This window comes from Amblyomma mixtum, chromosome 1 (genome assembly GCF_055824585.1).
Source record: "Amblyomma mixtum isolate Tamu chromosome 1, ASM5582458v1, whole genome shotgun sequence".
NCBI classification, from domain to species: domain Eukaryota; kingdom Metazoa; phylum Arthropoda; class Arachnida; order Ixodida; family Ixodidae; genus Amblyomma; species Amblyomma mixtum.
The window spans coordinates 41,774,490-41,794,518 of NC_143012.1; the positions used below are offsets into that span (position 1 = coordinate 41,774,490).

A 20,029-nucleotide genomic window follows, 5' to 3' on the forward strand; every position below is an offset into this window, starting at 1 on the left:
TTCTGTGTCCTCGTCTCTTTGCGCTACGTTTTTCACCTGACATTGGAGGTTTCGGTTTCAGAGAGGCACGGCACAATGCATCGCTGGCAGAATTTAACAAGACAGCTCGCAAAACATGCAAGCTTCCCTATGAAGCTTCGCTTCCAAGCTTCCCTATGAAGCCTGAAGAGAAAGCGCCGGCTTTGGAATGTCTCCCCAATCACAATGTTGTCGTGGAGACGTAGCCCGCTCAGCCTGTATATCTGTTTCACTGTGCTGGAATGCCAGTGACGTGCAAAACACTGTCGCAAAGAGGCATGAAAGTGGAACTACCATATGCCACGAGAGAGCTTTTTTTTTTTTTCTGCCTCCTTTAGCTGTGGTTCAGACCACCTAATTTCCTGATCTGGATACAAAATTGCGTATAGGGAAAGTGATCAGTGCGAAAACAGCAGCGGCACTTGTGTACCGCAGCTTCGCCCTTTTCACTGTTCTTCACAAGCCCCTTTTCCATGCACATTGCATCTTTTGTATAACTCAGTGATGAAAACAGTAGCACTGAAAAGGTAGCTATACCTAGCATTACCACGCACGCACTTACGCTGTGTGCTGGCCATCAATACAAGATGGAACAACTTAGTTAACTAACGACAGAGCCTGTAAATTGAACTAGTGAGCACCGTTCAGAACTTCAAAGATATGTTTGGCTGTGCATTCAAATGACCATAAAAAGTCGTAATTTTTTAATGATATGGGTGTTCAAATACTTCAAATAGTGAAATGCGGCACAAATCAAATGAAATAGGCAGTTGCAAACAGTTTGAAATTTTGGAATATTTGCACACACCTGACACCTATTTAAAACAAAGCTGATGCATTGGCATATGTACAAAAATATTACTGTTACGCAAGTCTTGTATCTTCTGTGTAGATCCTATAGAAACATGACACCAGAGCTTCAGAGAACACTATACAGTTCATAGAGATTCACATTCCTCGTACCTACATTTACAGGCGCGTCGTAAGACTGCCACTCCGCAAGAACTCTTATATGCTTGCGCCGCGCCAATGGATGCTTCACTGCCCTCGCTGCCTGTCATGGCTGAAGACGATGCCAATAGCGACATGGCGTCGTCTGTCATGACATCATCCGTCATGACGTCTTCTGTCTTCGGAGAGATCCCTGACTCCATGATAATGTCCCATCCTGATGGCGGGTGCCTGAATCTGGGAGCGGACGGCAATCTCCAGCGAGTACTCAGTGCCCCGGGGTCTCTAAAGTGAGTCAGTTTCATTTTCTTGCTTTGACACACGTGCCGTTTTACTCTTTCTTTCTGTATTTGGTCACTGCTTTTTGCAGTTCTGGAACCGTGCTTGAATCTCCTGACTAAACTTTGATTGCTGTAGCTTACTGCTTCTGCCTTGGCCTTGAGCTTGGGACTTAAGCTGTAACCAAAGCTTCGCACTTGCCTTTCTGCGTGTTTGGGTGTCGGCTGGAACGAGTGTGCTGCTTTTGTGGCTCAAATGTGCTGTTGTGGTGTGGCTTTTAAATGAGGAGACGTAGATCCAGCTTAGTGATTAGGGTATACTGCACACGTGCTGTACTTGGATAGCTGTCGAGGACTTTTAAGATTCAACTAAGCATTGGCCATGAATGGCCAACTTCTGTTTGCAATAAATTCGTCTTAAGCTACATTACTACAAGATTGGACCGAGCAGTTCCCCTCTTTTAAATAACAGCTAAGTTGATTGCCCAGGGAGGCTAAGATTTATTTTCTTGGCAAAACCTTACTTCGTGTAAAAGACCTATTGGTATTCCGTGGAAGCTGGATTATTCCACTTCCATGTTAGCACCCACTCTTGTCAAATGCTGGATTTCCTTAAAGGGACACTGAGGATAGTTTGTTCAGGATTTTCTTCCTTCTTAAAATCTCATAGCTTGGTCTTTAACTCTGCTAACATTGGTTCATGAGAAATTTGAAACTGAGTGACAGCAAAGAAAATATATCCGGTGACAATGGGGATATGGAGCATCCTGGTTGATTTATTTTCCGATAACTCGTTGTGCAATAAAAGTGCACTGGTCATAGCGATGCAAACTGCGCCTTAATTTTCTGGCACACAATTCATTTCCTACTCTATTTAACAACAAAAAAAAAATCTCCCACGATCGCCAGTGTATACTTGTGATCACAGCTGATAGTATGGGCACCTGACTTTTTTTTTTTTTTGCTCTTTTCTACATTTTTGGCATTGTAGATCTAGGACGACTTCACTTTTTCCTCGGCGTCCCTTTGATATGTCACACACAGCACGAAGCTGCTCTGTCCAGCCTAGCCCATCTTTGAGCGCAGGCACGCACGCGACAAAGCTCGCCGAGCACCTCTCCTCAAGTGCTCTCATCCCTGTATCTCTGCCTCTTTGACTGCAGAGAAGCGGGCGTTGATTCACTGCCGCCTCCGCGGGGTGCGCCGGGACTCCGCCGCAGCAAGCCCCCCGCCCGACGCTTGCCCCTCGAACTCTCCCCACTGCTTAGGAGAAAGTTCTCAAACTCTAACTCTAACCAGCTCAGAAAGTAGGTGGCGCTTCTCTCTGCAGGCCTCTCTCTCTCTCTCACTGCTCAATACCTTGCACTCTGAGCAGCCTAGTGCTATGCAGTTTTTGCTTTTCTGTGCTTTTACTGGAAGCTACTCCCTGGCGAAAATCTTTTCCAGCCCAACTGGTTTATGGAACAATTTCCAGTGGGTTCCAGTTGGAACCAACTGAAACCCAGATGGTTCCAACTGGAACCAGCTGGAAATTGTTCCATAAACCACTTGGTCTGGGAAAGATTTTCACCAAACCTGCAAACGATGTTACCCTACAAACCTGCAACTCTGTCCTGACTGCATGCACAGTTAAGGACATTTGTGTGCATGACCCTATGCATTTCGAACTTGTTTCCTCCTTTTTCTGAAGCTAGCTCACGCTTTTGCTGACAGAAGTGCGGCAGCTTGGTTTCTTTCGTGGAGATACGGGCAAATACTGCATACAACCTGTACCTGTACGGCCTGGAAGTTTGCGTGCATCGTTTCCGGGTGTCTTCCCCAATGACTGCACGTGCTGAATGCCGTTAGTTGCCTCTCCTTGCGTATTTACGGCATTGACTGCGGTATTTCTCTATGCCTTTGGGGGTAGTGAACCCTCGAGAGTTTGAGACTGTTGATATAACGTGCCTTAACCAGTGTTCTCTCAAGCATCGTTCTTTGTACGGCAGGTATAGTAATTACTGTAGATATGTGTTATGATTGCATATGAGGTTGTGTTGTGGCAAGTCTTAGTGGTGCAAGATTGTGCGAAATTGTTGCACAAACATTTATTGTAGAGAAAAGGAGTTTGGCTTGAGGGGAGATCTATATCTCTGAAATATAACGAGATTGTCCTGAAGTCTGGTTTAATCTTCTGATTGGTTGTTTTGTTTCTTGATCTTGTACGGTGCTTTTATAGCTTTATTATTGTAGTCTCCTAGCTTGCTGTCATAAGAGCAGTTTCTAACGCTTTTTCGAGATGTGCGTGTTGAAGAAAATGGCTACGGCATTGGTTTAACAGCTTGACTGAGGAGTGTCACTTCTTCAGAAATGGGATTTTCTAAACCTGCATCTCCCCTCAAGCATGGGCCTTGGTTGTGGTGTTTAGGGCACCTCCCTAGTCTAAACTGATTGAGCTACGTCAATATGTCCTTAAGCATAGATTTCAGTTTATTCTGGGCCTTTGTGCTTGGTTTGGTTTGTTTTGCTAGTCATTGTCCTATCCAGGCAACGTGCCGGGTAGTCAAAACAAAATGTTTATTTTCTTGAACTTGCTCATGCACTTGAGTCAACTAGTCCTAATTAGTTTTATACACTGTGACCTTATGTTTTAGATTTTTAGAATTATGCGACTTGCATCACCGTTGCAGACTCTTCACGATTGCCTCTGCCTGTTATTAGCATGTTTGATCTTGTTTATTTTTAAGATTGTGATGCCTCCTTATTTTATGCTGTGGTACAAATAAACTTCAGTTTATTTTACTTGAGTCCTCAGTTTGTGTGTAGACATTATTTGTCCTTTCACTTCAATGGTGTATTTATTTGCACCTGCAATTTTAATTGTCAAACTGTAAGTCTATGCTAATATATATAAGATAATGTCGCCAGAAATTGAAAAACATAACAGGATTTAATTCACGACATTTCAGCTGGTGGATTCGAAAAAGTCTTGTGCTCCAGCCGAAACGTCGTGAATACCCAGCAAGTTTACTTTCATGCTGCTCTATATTTTGCTTGCTGGTAGTATCTTCAAGAGGACAAGTACCTCCTTGCTTGCTTGACTTCGTCGCAGTGTCCAACTTCCCAGCTAACCTTGTCCTGCTTACGTGTGGCATAGCCTCTGCAGTGAACTGCTTTAGTGACATTTTTGTGAGCTCGGCTTATTGCTCCTGCCGCAGGCTATTAGGTGCATCTCCGTAATAAAATTTTGCTGCTGAACCCTCTGTGCAACATCCACTGGATATCACTTCGATGCAAAAGTTTGTCGAGATAACACATTTTTAGTCTTGAGTGTTCCAGAGGTACAAAAAATAGAGAATTCAAAGTTAAGAACCAGCTAGTAACAGCAGTTTTGGAAGCATTTATAACTTCATCACTTTTTGCTAAGCACAGGTTGCTAATGAATCTTTCCTCTGTCAGACTAGTTGAAGCGTCAGTACGGATCTGAAGATTATGAAGCTAGCACATGAGCAACCGGTTTACAGCAGTTTCAGTTTCAGAAGTTTCCGTCCTTTCAGTATGTTCAGACTTGTCATGGTATAACAAGCAATATAGTTACCCTTAACGGACAGATAACAATCTGTAGACAAACTACCAGAGGAGCCAGACTATAGGAGAGGGTCTTAATGTTCACAGCATTAAGTAAGCCATGGCGAAAAACTCCAATTATAAATGAGCCACCAGTTTCAAATGTAATGCTTTATGATTGCCTAAAATTGAAAGAAAGGTGAGAGGCAGAGTTTCTGATAGTGAAGTCATCATTGGTGCTGGCTGTGCATGGTATCTTATTATGGTACCTTCTGGTCTCTGCACAAGAAATTGAATTCTCCTGTCAGCATTAATTCTGTCTACTTGACTGTCTTTGGGGAAATTCAGACACTCCTCTTAATTTCATCGGGCCAGGTTTTAAATGGACAGCGTCGAGTGAAAAATCTCCAGTGCAAAGGGATCTCAGGTACACGATACTTTGTCTGCAACCTGTTTTTTTCAAGTAACGCTTGCTTTGTTGTACAAGACTGGTTCTCTACAAGAGCCATGCTAAGGTATGGTAGTTGTTAAGTGAGCTGCCTCGGAGAGGGATCTTCACTCTTGCGATGATCCCCGCTTGAGCCATACAGGGACGACAAGGTTGGACTGTGAAGGGACAAGACTGCTAAACTGTCTCGGCGCTGCATCACTGACACTGCGTTGCCTGCTTGCTTGCTGTGCGCAAATTTCCCTTCAGAGATGCTGGCATCGATGCCACACCGCCACAGTCTCCACCCGTAGGTCGGAAAGTACGGGAGAACAATGTCTTCTCAAGGCTTACCAGCAGCACCTCGACGAGTCCCTTAGTCAAGCCGGACAGGTATTTGCTGGGCTGCCTTGTTCACTCTGTTCACTCTTTCTTTATAAGGCAGTAATCTTCCTTTGCTGTTCAGCTACTTAAATTTTGTTTCGGTGCATAGTATGTTAATGGCACATTGATGACAACCCTAATTTTTGTTCTTGGTAAAACTAAAGTGCATGGCTCTTCCTATGGTGATGATTTTTCGGCACTAAAACACGCATTTACTGCCAAGAGAATGGGATTTGAAAATGCAGCGTTTTTTTTTCCTGCCACTTGACTGAATCTTGTGACAACAAGACCAAAAAGAATTTTGTGGTAATCATTTGAAAATGAGCTAAAATCTTTCCCAGCCCAACTGGTTTATGGAACAATTTACAGTTGGTTCCAGTTGGAACCAATTGGGTTCCAGTTGGTTCCAACTGGAATCAACTGGAAATTGTTCCATAAACCAGTTTGTCTGGGAAAGATTTTCGCCAGGGGCGCTGCAAGTCTTGGGGACCTGCCTGCAGGAAACACTTGTGACGTGACCGCAGTTTGCTTCCAAAAGCAGTCAGTGGAAGGGATACCTGTACTTGATTCCTTTTTTTTTTACCTTCTCTAACTTATTGATGCTCGACTTCAGTGAAAGGAGCTACCCCGTCACTAGAAAGCTATAATCTATCGCCAACATGAAAATCCTAACTGGTCAAACTTACTTAAGGAACAAGTTCCTAGTTTACTCCAGCTGGTTCTAAGTGTTCCTGGTTTACTCCGGCTAGTTCCCAGCTCACTCCAGCTGGAACTCAACTGGATATCAACTCGTTACAGTTGGAATCAACTGTTGCTGAGTTGCTGAAACCAGTCGGACCAGTTAGAATTTTGCTAGTTGAATTGGTCCTCAGGTGGGTCCCTTTATCTCCAGCACTCCAGTTCCTTTAATTTTTTTTCAAGAGAAGTATGAAATGGGAAAAAAAAGTTAAGGTTTTTAAAAGCATGTGAAAAAGAATGAAGGGTGGACACTGATGCTGCTAAATGCTTAGTGCAAGACATGAGACTGGTTACTTATTCCGAAGTTTAACTTCACATGGCAGCAGTGCTTTGCTCTTATTAGCTGAAACACTGGCTCCTTGATACCTGCGTGTTGCCTATAATTACACTGATGAGTGCACCTAATACAGCTGCACCTGATAAAACCACTGAGAACTTGCCTGCACAGCATGTCACTTTTTTCGCGATGGAATGACATGGCATGTACGTTTTTCACCTGAATTCGTTTCTTCTTGGTGACTCAGAGGTGTGATCAGCGTGTTTGCGGGCAAGCCGTGCTACACGCGGAGCTCCCCTCTGGTCTGCACACACGTCGCTGAGGGACACAGTAAGGCTGTCCTCTCACTGGCTGTCACAGATGATGTCCTCTTCAGTGCCTCAAAAGGTGCGTCTGTGTCACCAAGGACATCTCTGTCCAGAACTCTGCGCTTGGTCGAGTTGTTTCGATTTGCTTGCCGTGTTATGTTGATAGCCTTTTCTTATCAGTGTTGGCTAGTTCCGGACACTGTGCTGTTAGCCATATAAAGGTGTTTGTTAATGCAGTATTGTACTCAATGAACTGTATTACGTCTGCAACAAACAGTCCAGCATAAAATGACTCATGCGTGCAGTGACATACAAAAGTGAGACCCCACTCCAAGTGTAGCATTGTTGTCTGACCGGTAGCAGACATCATGGTAGCTGCCATAATACCAACAATGTCACACTCTCCTCTTGATTGGTCAGGTTTCCTTTACTACTGTGCCTCTACACAGGATTAAGTTTTTGGCTTGCATAGTTCAATTCACAGTGAAAGTAAAGCTAGATAGAAGGCTGCAATTTTCGCAATGCAAAATCAGTACACTGAAAATTTCAATACATTGCTAATCTCAAATGTTCCTTTACGACTTCACAATGGTGATGGCAACCTTGGACAAAGTTAACAAGGGCTTATGCGTCAAAACACCCATAATCACTTTCAGTGAAGTAGTACATTTCTTGTTTCAGTTGTCCTTCTCTGGCACATCTTTTCACTTGTTTGTGCCTGCATTCGTATGCAAGCATAGACACAGTGGCGAATGCCCCCTTGAAGGGGGCCTTCCAAGCTCCAGCCAATGTCGTCAACCTGTTGTCCTAGCATCGCTGTCAACCACACTGCACCTAAAAGCGGCTCTGGCAGGTGCAGGGTGTTTGATAGCAACGTCGTGGCAGTGGGTCAATGCCGTTGGTTCGAGGCCTCCTTTGAGGGGAAGCTGCTGTTTTCTTTTTTTTTTAGTTGTATTCTTCTATAGAGTAATATCAGCAGTGCATCTGTCATAACACTTTGTTAACAGTTTCTAATATGTTAGCATTAGTTCTCATGTCGGAAAAATGTCTGAAGCCTCGATTGGCAGGTGCTGAAGTGGAAAGAAGAAAATCCCCCTCTCACTTCCAGAGAGGGTGGGAGGCAAGATTGGCAGGTGCTGAAGTGGAGAGAAGAAAATCCCCCTCTCACTTTCAGAGGAAAGGGTAGGAGGCGAGATTGGCAGGTGCTGAAGTGGAGAGAAGAAAATCCCCCTCTCACTTCCAGAGGAGAGGGTGGGAGGCAAGATTGGCAGGTGCTGAAGTGGAGAGAAGAAAATCCCCCTCTCACTTTCAGAGGAAAGGGTAGGAGGCGAGATTGGCAGGTGCTGAAGTGGAGAGAAGAAAATCTCCCTCTCACTTTCAGAGGAGAGGGTGGGAGGCGAGATTGGCAGGTGCTGAAGTGGAAAGAAGAAAATCCCCCTCTCACTTTCAGAGGAGATGAGGGAGAGGGTGAGAGGCGATAGCTGGTGGGCGGGGAAGAGTGAAGAGGGGGTAGATGCATCCCAGTGATTGCAGTGATTGATTGACTGTCTGGATCACTTCACCCGCTCTCACGGTCTGAACCTATCAGCAGCAGCGGCTGCTCCGTCATGGGGAAACACTGATGCTAACACATACTCTGCCACATCAATCGCACTGATCGTCTCATTTCTTTTTTTTATTGCCTTTCTCATTAGACCGTACGGTGAAGGTGTGGAACCTGCATACGGGCCAGGAGATCCACAGCTTGCGCGGCCACCCGGACAATGTGGTGGCGGTGCGCTACTGCGAGTACCACCGGCTCACCTACTCGGTCTCCACTGCCTTCATCAAGGTGTGGGATGTCCGAGAGAGCCCCGCCCGGTGCATCCGCACCCTTTTGTGAGTACTGCCCCGTACCCTCTCCCTTCTCACTTGACTCTGCATCCCTGACACCTTCTCGCTTGTCTGCTTTCTATTCCTAACCCATCTCCCTGCGTTCCTTTTGTACAGGTACAGCTACATGTAAGCATTGACAATTTTCGGTTGCTTTGGTTGTTTTAGTACTTACAATTTTTCATTAGGAGGACTGAAAACTCAATTTAAACAAACAAACAGGTGCTGAGGCTACATGACATTCTTTAACCCTGTGAGGGTCGAATTATTTTGAAGAAAACTTTCCCAGGTGGTCAAATTACTTTATTGCGGATCTTGAATCTACAAAATGTATATGATCGAGAATAAATAGTAAAAAAAAGTTAGGAACAGTACTTTGGTGACAGCATCACTCACAACTGGAAAATGTTCAATAGAATAGAATAGCAACGGTGATAAGCAAGCTAAGCGCAGCACCAATAAAGATAGAAATCAACTTTCGCCGCCTCTGCAAAACAGTGCCCACAAAGAGAAAACACGTTTCGCGCGACTCCGTTGCGATCCCGCGGCGGAATCGAAACCGTGTAGGCGCGTTGCCACAGAGGGCGAGAATACCTCGCGAGCAACGGTGATAAGCAAGCTAAGAGCAGCGCCAATAAAGATAGAAATGAACTTCGGCAGCCACCGCAAGATAGTGCTGACAAAAAGAAAACTCAAATTTCACGCGGCTGCGTTGCGATCACGCGGCGAAACCAAAACTACAAAAGGGGTGTTGCCGCAGTCTGTGCCGCCGCGCTAAAGCTAGACATAAGTTCTGCTTATCTCCGTAAGAAGGCAGCACAAAATTCAAACACTTCTTGTAAGTCCTAAGAGGTGGGAGCACCCCCCAGTGAGCACGCATTGTTCTTTTGGCGCAAAATTTCAAACGGAAGATCGAAACCGTACCCGTACGGCAAAGACCTTGCGGGACAGAAAACCGCCGCCGTACATATATAGCAAAAACCTTCAAAGGGTTAAATGTTTTACTATTAGTCATTTCTAAATTTCATTTCCTCTGTTATTACTTGGTAGTACAAACTTTTTAGGCCCTCTACACCACTGATCACTTTCCACATTTTTGTAAAATTCCCCGGAAAACTTTTCCTATACCTTGTGCTTGGCGCTTGATGGCCTTGGTTGCCTATGCCAATAAACCCAATTCAATACAATACAAACTGGCCAGTGTTGCAGAAAAGTGTCGGTACAGGGTTCCTGATGCAAGGTTTGCAAGGCTTTGCCACTGCAGACAGTGTGAAAAACAGGGACAAAACTCCCAGGAAGCTTCTAAAAGTTTTTGTCTTTGGTTTCTGTGTTGGGCTTGCTATGCCTACAAATCACCAACTCGTCCAAGCTTCCATGTTCATATTTACGCCTTTGCTACTGTCTTAATTCTCGGACCATTTCATTTAAAATGTGGAAAAGACTGACAGTAAGTCTGACGTGACGCGACAGTCTGACGTGACGTGAAGGTGATCCCCTGAAGCGTAACCTCCTCGGAAGAAAGTTCTAATTTTCAGTATTTGCAAGAACGCTGAATAGAATACATTACCTAAGCTAACCATTTGGTTCCTCCATCCTGTACTGTCATTTTTGTTGGACAGTATGTGACCATCACACCAGGAAAAATTTATTGGCCCTGTTTAGCTAAAACGACTGTGGTAACCTTGAGGTAATGGTAGACTATACGATTTTCACTTTTAGGGCACGAATAATTTGTTTACAGAAACTTGATTTAGGGGTGGAAAATCCCTTATAATTTTTCCACAACAGGTGGGATAAGGCATTCTCCGGAGTAGGGTATACTGTTGTCACTGTTTGGGGTTTGTTTTAACCAGAACTCCGACTGATGAGAATTTTGTCCATATGGGCATTGGAATGGATGCTGTCGTGTGGTTAGAAGCAGTGTGCTGTCACTCCCTTCTCAGCCCCGCCGCGGTGGCTCAGTGTTTACGGCGCTCGGCTGCTGACCCGAAAGACGCAGGTTCGATCCCAGCCTCAGTGGCTGAATTTCGCCGCCCGTGTGCTGTGCGATGTCAGTGCACGTTACAGAATCCCAGGTAGTCGAAATTTCCGGAGCCCTTCACTACGCCGTCCCTCATAGCCTGGGTTGCTTTGGGACGTTAAACCCCAATAAACCAAACCAAACTCCCTTCTCATTCCACTGTCACTTGTTGCAGATCGCTAGGAGTACTTTGTGTACGAACATTTCTGCTAAAGGTGTGGGTGATGGCGCAAGAAAGCGGAGCTGAAACTCTCTTGCTCTTGTTCCCAGCTCTTCTGGCCAGTGCAGCAGTGGTCCTGTCGTGGCGGAGTCTGCCTCACGCAGCCTCCAGATTCCACAGGGAGAGACTCGCATCAACACCATTGAGCTGAGCCCCTACGGTCACCTTCTGTTCTCCGCTGCCTCGAACATCGTTCGCATTTGGGACATCCGCAGGCAAGCATTGCTGTCTTGTTCAGAACATTACCAGTCAAAATGTCAATCAATCAATCAGTCCAATTATCGATTTAATGACTGACTGGTCTATTTAATGACTGACTAGTCTATTTAATGACTGACTGGTTGATTTAATGAAAAATTAATTGATCAGTCATTAAATTAATCACTCACTCATTAAACCAATCGCATTTTTACTTACATCACCCAGATGGTAGGGGCACAGACAGAAAGCTCACACTGGAACTTGATTGCATGCCTACGCCCCCGTGCAAAATTTCAAATATTGCTATATATTATGCATTGCCAACAACATAGTTCTTGTGTGTCAACTTTCTAATGACATTTCAGTGGGTTCCCGTTAGTTCAAAGAGCTGGTTTATTTGAACTGAAACCTTTATCCCGTCAACACCAAATTATACCGTTAATTTGAACAAATTATCAGTCCCCATTGAGTTTGATTTATTGGGAACCAAACTGTGCTATGGAACTGCTCTCAAAGTGCACTCCGCTGTGACTGGCAGGGGTATCAATTATGTGTTCACCTCTGTTGGTTACCGTTGTGACGAACCCCGCATGATTTCTGTTTCACCAGAATTGCTGTGGCCGCCTTGAGGAAGCTTGTTGTAAGAGTGTTTAACCGTCCTCTCCGCATCCTCAGGTTTGCCTGTGTTGGCAAGCTGGCTGGCGGGCACCAGGCAGCGGTGATGTGCATGGCGGTGGACGACGTGGATGGCGATTCCAGCCTTGTGATCACTGGCTCCAAAGACCACTACATTAAGGTTGGCAACAGAGCTTGTACTAGAGGAAAAAGTAGTTCCCCTCATCTCTGCAGTGGTTGAGTCGTGATTTAAAGGTCAGCTGAAAATCTTCCGAGAAAGACGTGCTTTCCGAATGAGCTAGTTGGAACGGCTTGATGTGCTACTAGTGTGCTGCTTAGAAACTTAAAAGCACAGACATCATCATCAGCCTAACTACGCCCACTGCAGGGCAAAGGCCTCTCCCATGTCTCTCCAATTAACCCTGTCCTTCGCCAGTTGCGGCCACCGTATCCCCGCAAACTTCTTAATCCCATCCGCCCACCTAACTTTCTGCCGCACCCTGTTACACTTGCCTTCTCTTGGAATGCACTCCGTTACCCTTAAGGACCAGCGGTTATCTTTCCTTCGCATTACATGCCCTGCTCAAGCCCACTTCTTCCTCTTGATTTCGACTAGGAAGTCATTAACCCGCGTTTGTTCCCTTACCTACTCCGCCCGCTTCCAATCTCTTGATGTTACACCTATCATTTTTCTTTCCATAGCTCGCTGCGTTGTCCTTAACTTCCTTAAAGCACAGACGTGTACCTTTTGATCTTCTTTCAACTGTGTTTGCCTGTTTGCATTCCTAATTAGCACAACACTAGCTTTTTTGACGCAGTTAGCCACTTATTTTTGTGTACCAAACAGGCATTGTAGAAGTCGCAACCTTGTATTGCTGTTCATAGTTTCGTAGAAAAAGAGCGGCACAGGAACTTGTACTATATACTCTACGTGCCGTCACGAGTAAGGTCTTTTGTGTATTGTGTAGGGGTGCGCGAATATTCGATAATTTCGAATATTCAGCTGAACAGTAAAGTGTCCAATACTCGACTTGATCCAAATGTTTGGCATTCAAAATCTCTGCAGTACTATTCGTCTTGAGTGAATAAGGTTTCTGGAATGCTTGCTTCGTGTGCTTTCGATTCAGCATACCTCCTTTGGAATGGCACTGTGACGGGCGCATGGACACGTACCGTGTGGCTGCACACCTGTGCTTATGCAGAAGCCGGTTTCCAGTAGCCGGTTATGCTGTAGCCGGTTATGCTGTAGCCGGTTATGCTGTAGCCGGTTATGCAGTAGCCGGTTATGCAATAGCCGGTTTCCAGAAGCCGGTTTCCAGTAGCCGGTTACGCAGAAGCCAGCTTCCAGTAGCCGGTTATGCTGTAGCCGGTTATGCAGTAGCCAGTTATGCAGTAGCCAGTTATGCAGTAGCCGGTTATGCAGTAGCCGGTTTCCAGAAGCCGGTTTCCAGAAGCCGGTTTCCAGAAGCCGGTTTCCAGAAGCCGGTTTCCAGAAGCCGGCTTCCAGTAGCCGGTTTCCAGAAGCCGGCTTCCAGTAGCCGGTTTCCAGTAGCCGGTTATGCAGAAGCCGGCTACGCAGAAGCAGGCTTCGAACTAGTCATCTTATGGAAGCAGGAATGCAATGCGTTTGTGATAGTCTCGGTGGTGCGCACCGTGCAGGTGTTCGAGATCCCTGAGAGCGGAAGTGGTGTGCTCACGCCCAAGGTGAACCTGGAACCACCTCATTATGATGGGATCCAGAGCCTGGCCGTGTGCAATGACTACCTCTTCTCGGGCTCGCGCGACATGTGCATCAAGAAGTGGGACCTGGCCAATCGGTGCCACATTCTGGTATGCTTAAGAGCATTTGTCGCTTTCTGCTTGACTCATATTGTGCTGTGATACTACCAAGGGTGCGTAATCTGTTAACAAATGTAGGCTGCAAACGTTGCAGCCTCGGTGTCGTAGGTAACCTTCGGCATAAGCGGCGCCGTATTTACTCGCGTAATTTGCGCACTTTTTTTCCTCCTTAAATTAAGGCTTTAAAAAGGTAAAGTTATGCAGAGAGTTTGCTAACACATCCTAAAAAAAAACTACAAAGGTTGTAATTCCTGTTTCCTGTGGGACATCACTACTACACATGCAGAGCTCAAAGTAGTGTACACCTATGATACAATTGCAAAGCCAGCAGTCAAATGAAGATGAAGGCGATAAATTGGTGCCCTTGCAAAACTGCACACAATTTGTCCCCTTGCCACTCGCACCATTTTTATCCACACAATGCGACGCAACCACGCCGATCTTCCCAAGCCTGCCTTGCACACACCTGCGTGTATGCTAGTGTTCTGGTTTAGCAGGGAGCGTGAAATGCGCAAGTAAAAGTTTCATTTTAAAAACCCGGGTAATAAATTAAGGGTGTGCAAATTACGCGAGTGAATACATTAGTTGCACCTTTGGTGTAGTGGAAACCTCTGTGGATGAAATTTGTAGTAGGCTAAGTGGAAGATCTTATAGGTTAGACCTGACCCAATTATAATGCATGGGAATGCAGAAATGCTTTCATTAGGCAGCCAAGTTTGCCCATTACAGCTGGAAAGTGCAGAAGTGGAAAATATTTTGCTTCTGTGATCTCGTGCAATTCCTGCACAAAATCGGGCACCTGAATCAAAACTTCCTTGCAAGTGTTGCAGGTTTCACCGAAATCTGCATAACCATATTCTGGTGAAAGTATTTGTGTTCCTCATGTGAGAACTGCAGTTAGGTCGTAGCTCTGAAGGCTCCATCTTGTATTTGCACTGTGGACACACGTGAAAGGGGCAGTTTTGTGGTGATTTGATCAGCGCTGTTCCAGGGCCTTATCATAAGCTTAAAGCCTGCTTTGCGTGGTTCCCTTCCAGTCGCTGAACCAAGCGCACAAGGACTGGATCTGTGCGCTCGACTTTATGCAAAACGCTGGGGGCCCACCTGTGCTGCTGAGCGGGTGCCGCGGTGGCATGCTCAAGCTGTGGAACGCCGAGAACTGTTCGCTAGTTGGCGAGCTGAGGGCGCACACCTCCCCCATCAACGCCATCGCCACAAATTCGTCGTGCGTCTTCACGGCATCCAAGTAAGGCTCGTAACCTCTTCTTGAACGTTGCCATTGCTGTTCTCTTGTTCATTCCCCTCTCGCTCTCTCTCTCTCTCTGCTTAGTCTTTCTCCTGTGTCCATAGCAGTGAAGTCATTTCTGCTTATTACCTCACCAGCCACTTGTTGGGAGTCAGTTGGGTGTAAGCCTTGCTGGACATGTATAGCAGTTAAAAGTGCAGCCGTTTTAGAGCGGAGAAGTGTTGAGATACTACTTACAATTGTAAGAAGGGTGAGCATAGTAGACTCTCGCTGCACGAAGGAGGTTGTCATGGTGCCATGTCAGGGTTCCATGTCAGGGTTCCATGTCACGGTGTCATGTCACGTCGCCATGTCACATACTCATGTTAGAGACACTGAGGGCAATCCCGCTGGGGTTTTTTTTTTTTTTTCTTAGTAAGATCGAATACCAGGGTATTTCACATCTGTTGGTGTTTGTCGGGTAGAAAACTATGCTCTCGTTGCTGGCATGTGTGGAGTTGAAGACGGAATACGATTCAAACTTGCGACACTCTGTCTCCAAAAATGTAATGAGTTTTCTTTAGTTAATATTGCACATTGTTGGTTTCAGCTTCTTGAGCAATGAAAGTGTGCCAGCGGTAGCAATGACAAAGTTACCTTAATATTCAAGTGTATAATCCTTCACTTCTCTTTTTATACAACAAAAAGTCTTGCCTTACTGCAGTCTTGTGCAAATAGCCAGTGATGGCAATACCTGTTTGTTTTTCGCGCTTATTACAAGAACTTTCTTTTCCACAAAAGTAGCCTGCTTGTCACTGGAAGGTAGTAACCCATTGGTGACAGCCAACTTCAGTTTGTCCATAGTGTCTGTTTAATTCATGCGGTGGTCTTGATGTTATACGAAATTCATGGCTTTCGTTCATACTGGACAGAAGGATCAGTGAAAGCCTTTGCCTTACATCATCATGGAATCTCATTTGTCCCACTTGAAATACAGTCGAACCTCGTTGTAACGAACAAGTAAAATATCGTAAAATAACTCGATTCATAACAATTCGATTAGAAATTCACAAAATTTCATCAGAAATGCACGCAAGAGCAGCACAGTTTATTCAGTGAAGGAACGCCAACTCAAGCGACAGTAACAGTATAGTTGATTATACCTTTTCCAAAGCTTTAGCACAGTGTCGATGGTGCTTGCAGCGATTCCAGAGGCCACGAAAAACGAAGTGCCAAACACCAGTTATGTTGGTTCTCCCGCTCAGCACCACCAGCGGCAAGCTAAATTGTAGCTAGGGTGCCTTCCTTGCTTGACAGCAGTGTCACGTGTGAAAATGGATTGCTAGGATGAAAGCTATCGCCCTTCACCCTTTATCACCACCTCCATGGAATCGATGCGCATGTGGGGGTAGTCACATCAGGCTACAACTTCCTACCCTGCTGTCTACCAGCTTTTCACGATGCTGTATCTTCCGTTGTGCTGTTAGCAGGTGTGAGATAACAGTACAAGCCATGGCGCAAAAGCCTGCCGCATGACCACCAGTCACATGTGTAGTGCACCAAAGCTTACAGTCTGCCTTCTAACAGGGCATCGCTTGGCTCTGGGAGGTTCGATATATCCGGCCGATATATCGGTCCGATAAATCCACCCGGTAAATCCATTCAATAGCCAACAGCATTCGGTACATAAAGTAAAAATTGCGTATGTTTGTTAAAAACATTTTGGACGAGTCTGATAAAGCCGATAATTCATAATATCCGTGCTCGCTACATCGAGGTTCGACTGTGGATGCTGCTCGTGCGTTTACCGGAGAAAGCACTGCTCAGCGCGGGTTGCCACTCTGTGGCGTGTCAACTTTGCAGCAACAGCGACATTAAGATTTGGCGAACCCCGGGCTACTATCTCGAAGCTGAGGCGTGCACCGAGGACTCCGAGGGCAACACCACCAAGTTTGGGCCTGGGTCAGGCTAGGCCACTCCACTAGCTTCCCTCTGTGTGCATAGCGATAGTGCTCGCATCCCCCCCACCCCGCCCACTTTTAGTTTTGCTTCGCTACTACTTCGCCTCACTTTTTCCTTACTTCTGCCTGCTATTCATTGCTAGCCCTCTGCCCCTTTCCCCCTTCTTTTGTTGGTGCTGTACGTCCTTGTGTGTGTGTGTGCCATGCGTACACCTCTTGCCAAAAACTTTACTGCCTTCCACATTGCTTCGTGCTTCATTTTTTATTTGAGCTAATTGTGCATCATGCATCGCAGTTATTTCCTCGTTAGTTAATCTCAGAAGCAACCCTAATGCTGTACAACCATAGCAACACTTACTATAACCGCTTACTGTATCACTTACTGTTTTTGTACATCATAGGCTTTCTCGGTGAGCAAGGTTATAGTAATGCAGAGGTAGAGGCTGGGCATAGGAATAAGATAGGAATGAATTTACGCTTATAATGAGAATGTAAAGAGAGCAGCTTTTTTATAATTCATTCTGGATCGTATGTTTTGCCTCAACTGTCCATTTCTGAGGCCGGTTATGCAGGCAATACAGCAGTCCAATACCTGTATATACCTGCGCACAGCGACGTGCACGACACTTTTTTTTTTTTTTCGTGTTTAGTACTTGCATTGTGTTCTTCAGGCACTAATTACTATTCAATTAGGTTGAAACTTTAAAAATTTTCCGATATTTGTCGTGAGCCTACCAAATAAGCACAGGAAAGATTCCGACCCTCCCAGATGATTGTAATTTAATTTGGGTCCTAATGTGCCAACGTCATGACTCAGCACTGCTTTCAGGGTCTCGGTCATACTTGTTTCAACCCATTCTTGTCATGAGGAGTTGTTATGCGATCAGATCGGCACATTTTAGGCCTTTTAAAGTGCTCATGCCTGAAAAACAAGTGAAAACACTCTCTCCGGAGGAGTACCGTAGCTACCAAAAAAAACGCAGGGGCATCTTTTGCTGAAAAAGGACTTTCTGCAGTCGTTTTGCCTGCCTGGAAGAAGACGTGCAAGATTCCGCAAATTTCAGCACATTTTATTTATATCCACATTTGTGAATGCAGTGCCTGAAGAGGTTATGCATAACTCAATAGAGACGCCTACACGGCTCCCAGGTTTTTTGCTTTTTTTTTAAGCAGAGTTGCTCTACAGCTTGTGGAGTGTCCATTGTTGGAGCATTCGGACAGCGGAGACACTCTCGGGCATTGCTGCCTTTTTTTTCGCTTTACTTTTCGAACCTTGCCACTTTTTTGAGTTTGCCACCGCACCTGGCCCGCATGTTTGTTTAACCTCGACGTGTGTACGCTTCCTCCCCACCCTCTACTCTTACCACCACCTGTCGTCGTCGGCAACCAGCGACAACACCGTGCGAGTCTGGCAGGTGCGGAACAACATGGAAATCTCGCCCGACCTCGCCGATTATTAGCATTCCGCAACGAGACGACCAAGGGACGTGTCAACTACCTCCGGATGCGCGAAGAAAGCGCCTCCTCTCCACTCGTCCACGCGCCTGCAGTGGACTATCGATTTCGCAACGCCATTAGCTGTGCGGGAGCACCTTTCTCCAAATTATCTTTTAAATCCGCCCTATTTTTACTCCAACCATTCCAAATCAAAAGTGCTCGAGGCAACCCCTTTATCTTTTTTTTTCTCCTGCTAGTGCATTTTGACTACCCCTAGTCTTTCATACTTATTTATATAAATGCGAGCTTTTATTACGATCAGACAGGCTTCCCATTTTTTTTTTTCCTAGGTGCGAAGGAAGCCTTTAACGATATTATATTGCGATACATTAATGTCGTAGATGCGAAATAAGCCTTTAACGATTTTACTGCGATACATTCACCAAAGCTTCGAATGTTCCTGAGAGGCAGCACGGAACAGTTTTCCAAGCGTTTCCCTTTGTTTTTTTAGCGTTGCCGATTTGTAGCGGTTTAGTTGCGTGCGCCGATTAGAGGCGCTGACCTTTCATTTCTCGGCTGTAATCAAAATCTTATTTATGAATTTCATTCTTCTTGCAAGCTCATGAATATTTATGTGTACTTCAGATGCCATTAATTTATTAATGCGCTAATGTCATAACGTGTTGCGGTTAGGCTGAGGGAAGAAATCTCATACTTAGAGGTTGTGCGTCTTTACGAATGGCAGAGATATATGAAAACTGTGTACCCGTGCGGCAGCTTGCTACATAGGAAGTAGCTTATTTTTAAAATTACCAAAGGTAAAAACTTGCGCAAACAGTAGAAGAAGAAGGAGACGGTACAACAGGACAGAGCGCAAACTTCCAACTGGTTTATTTAGGAAACTGTACCTACATATATAGACAGGTGAAATCATATCAGAGTAATCAAGCGTAAACACGAAATAATAACGAAAAACGGTGAAAAATGTATTAGTTGATTTTGTTGATTTTTATAACTAACGCGGCTTTTGCTTAGAAATCTATACGTCTTGTTTTTGTTGTTGATTTTTTTTGTTGTTGGTTTTTTTATGAGTGACGCGGCTTTTGCCTAGAAAATTGATTTTATTCATTCAGGTTTAGCCTTTTGGCTGTTTTATCGGTTTTAGTGTGTGACTGCCTGTTTTACTTTGTTTTTAGGTCTGACTTGGCTTTGCCAAGATATGTGTTGTCACAAGGTTACGTGTGCTTGTCTATTTGTGTGTGTGTGTGTGTATGTGCATGTGTTGTTTGCGCGCGCGCAGTCGTGCATGTGTATGTGTGTGTATCTGTCTGCGTTGCTGGTATTACCCTGCATACTTCATTCAGCCTTCTTATAGCATCTTTTGGCCTCAGTGATAACATGAAGAGATTTTATTAGCTTTGCCCTGCTTGGTAGTGGATCTTCGCTGGTTGTGTGCACTCGTGTTTACGCTTGATTACTCTGATATGATTTCACCTGTCTATATATGTAGGTACAGTTTCCTAAATAAACCAGTTGGAAGTTTGCGCTCTGTCCTGTTGTACCGTCTCCTTCTTCTTCTACTGTTTGCGCAAGTTTTTACCTTTGGAAATTATGAACCAACTCGCCCAGAAGAAAGTACTTATTGAACTTATTTTAAAATTAGTATGTGTATGTTACTAGGGCAAAAACTCTTGGCTAAATGTTACTACATA

General features: G+C 45.1%; 1 protein-coding gene across 3 annotated transcripts in view; it reads left to right on the plus strand.

The window, feature by feature from the left end:
* LOC149366118 (kinesin-like protein KIF21A) overlaps positions 1 to 19,150 on the plus strand; it is an 84,318-nt gene extending 65,168 nt beyond the window's left edge. The window contains exons 24-33 of one of the 3 annotated variants that reach the window (XM_089548757.1): positions 994 to 1,259; positions 2,411 to 2,554; positions 5,491 to 5,613; positions 6,867 to 7,006; positions 8,622 to 8,805; positions 11,090 to 11,254; positions 11,916 to 12,036; positions 13,515 to 13,685; positions 14,732 to 14,940; positions 16,783 to 19,150. In XM_089548757.1, coding sequence (XP_089404883.1) covers positions 994 to 1,259; positions 2,411 to 2,554; positions 5,491 to 5,613; positions 6,867 to 7,006; positions 8,622 to 8,805; positions 11,090 to 11,254; positions 11,916 to 12,036; positions 13,515 to 13,685; positions 14,732 to 14,940; positions 16,783 to 16,891 — 1,632 coding nt within the window. In that variant the 3' untranslated portion in view covers positions 16,892 to 19,150. The remainder of the gene's footprint in view (positions 1 to 993; positions 1,260 to 2,410; positions 2,555 to 5,490; positions 5,614 to 6,866; positions 7,007 to 8,621; positions 8,806 to 11,089; positions 11,255 to 11,915; positions 12,037 to 13,514; positions 13,686 to 14,731; positions 14,941 to 16,782) is intronic. The other 2 variants (XM_089548765.1, XM_089548774.1) reach the window with 2 other exon arrangements.
* Positions 19,151 to 20,029: the final 879 nt, after the last annotated feature.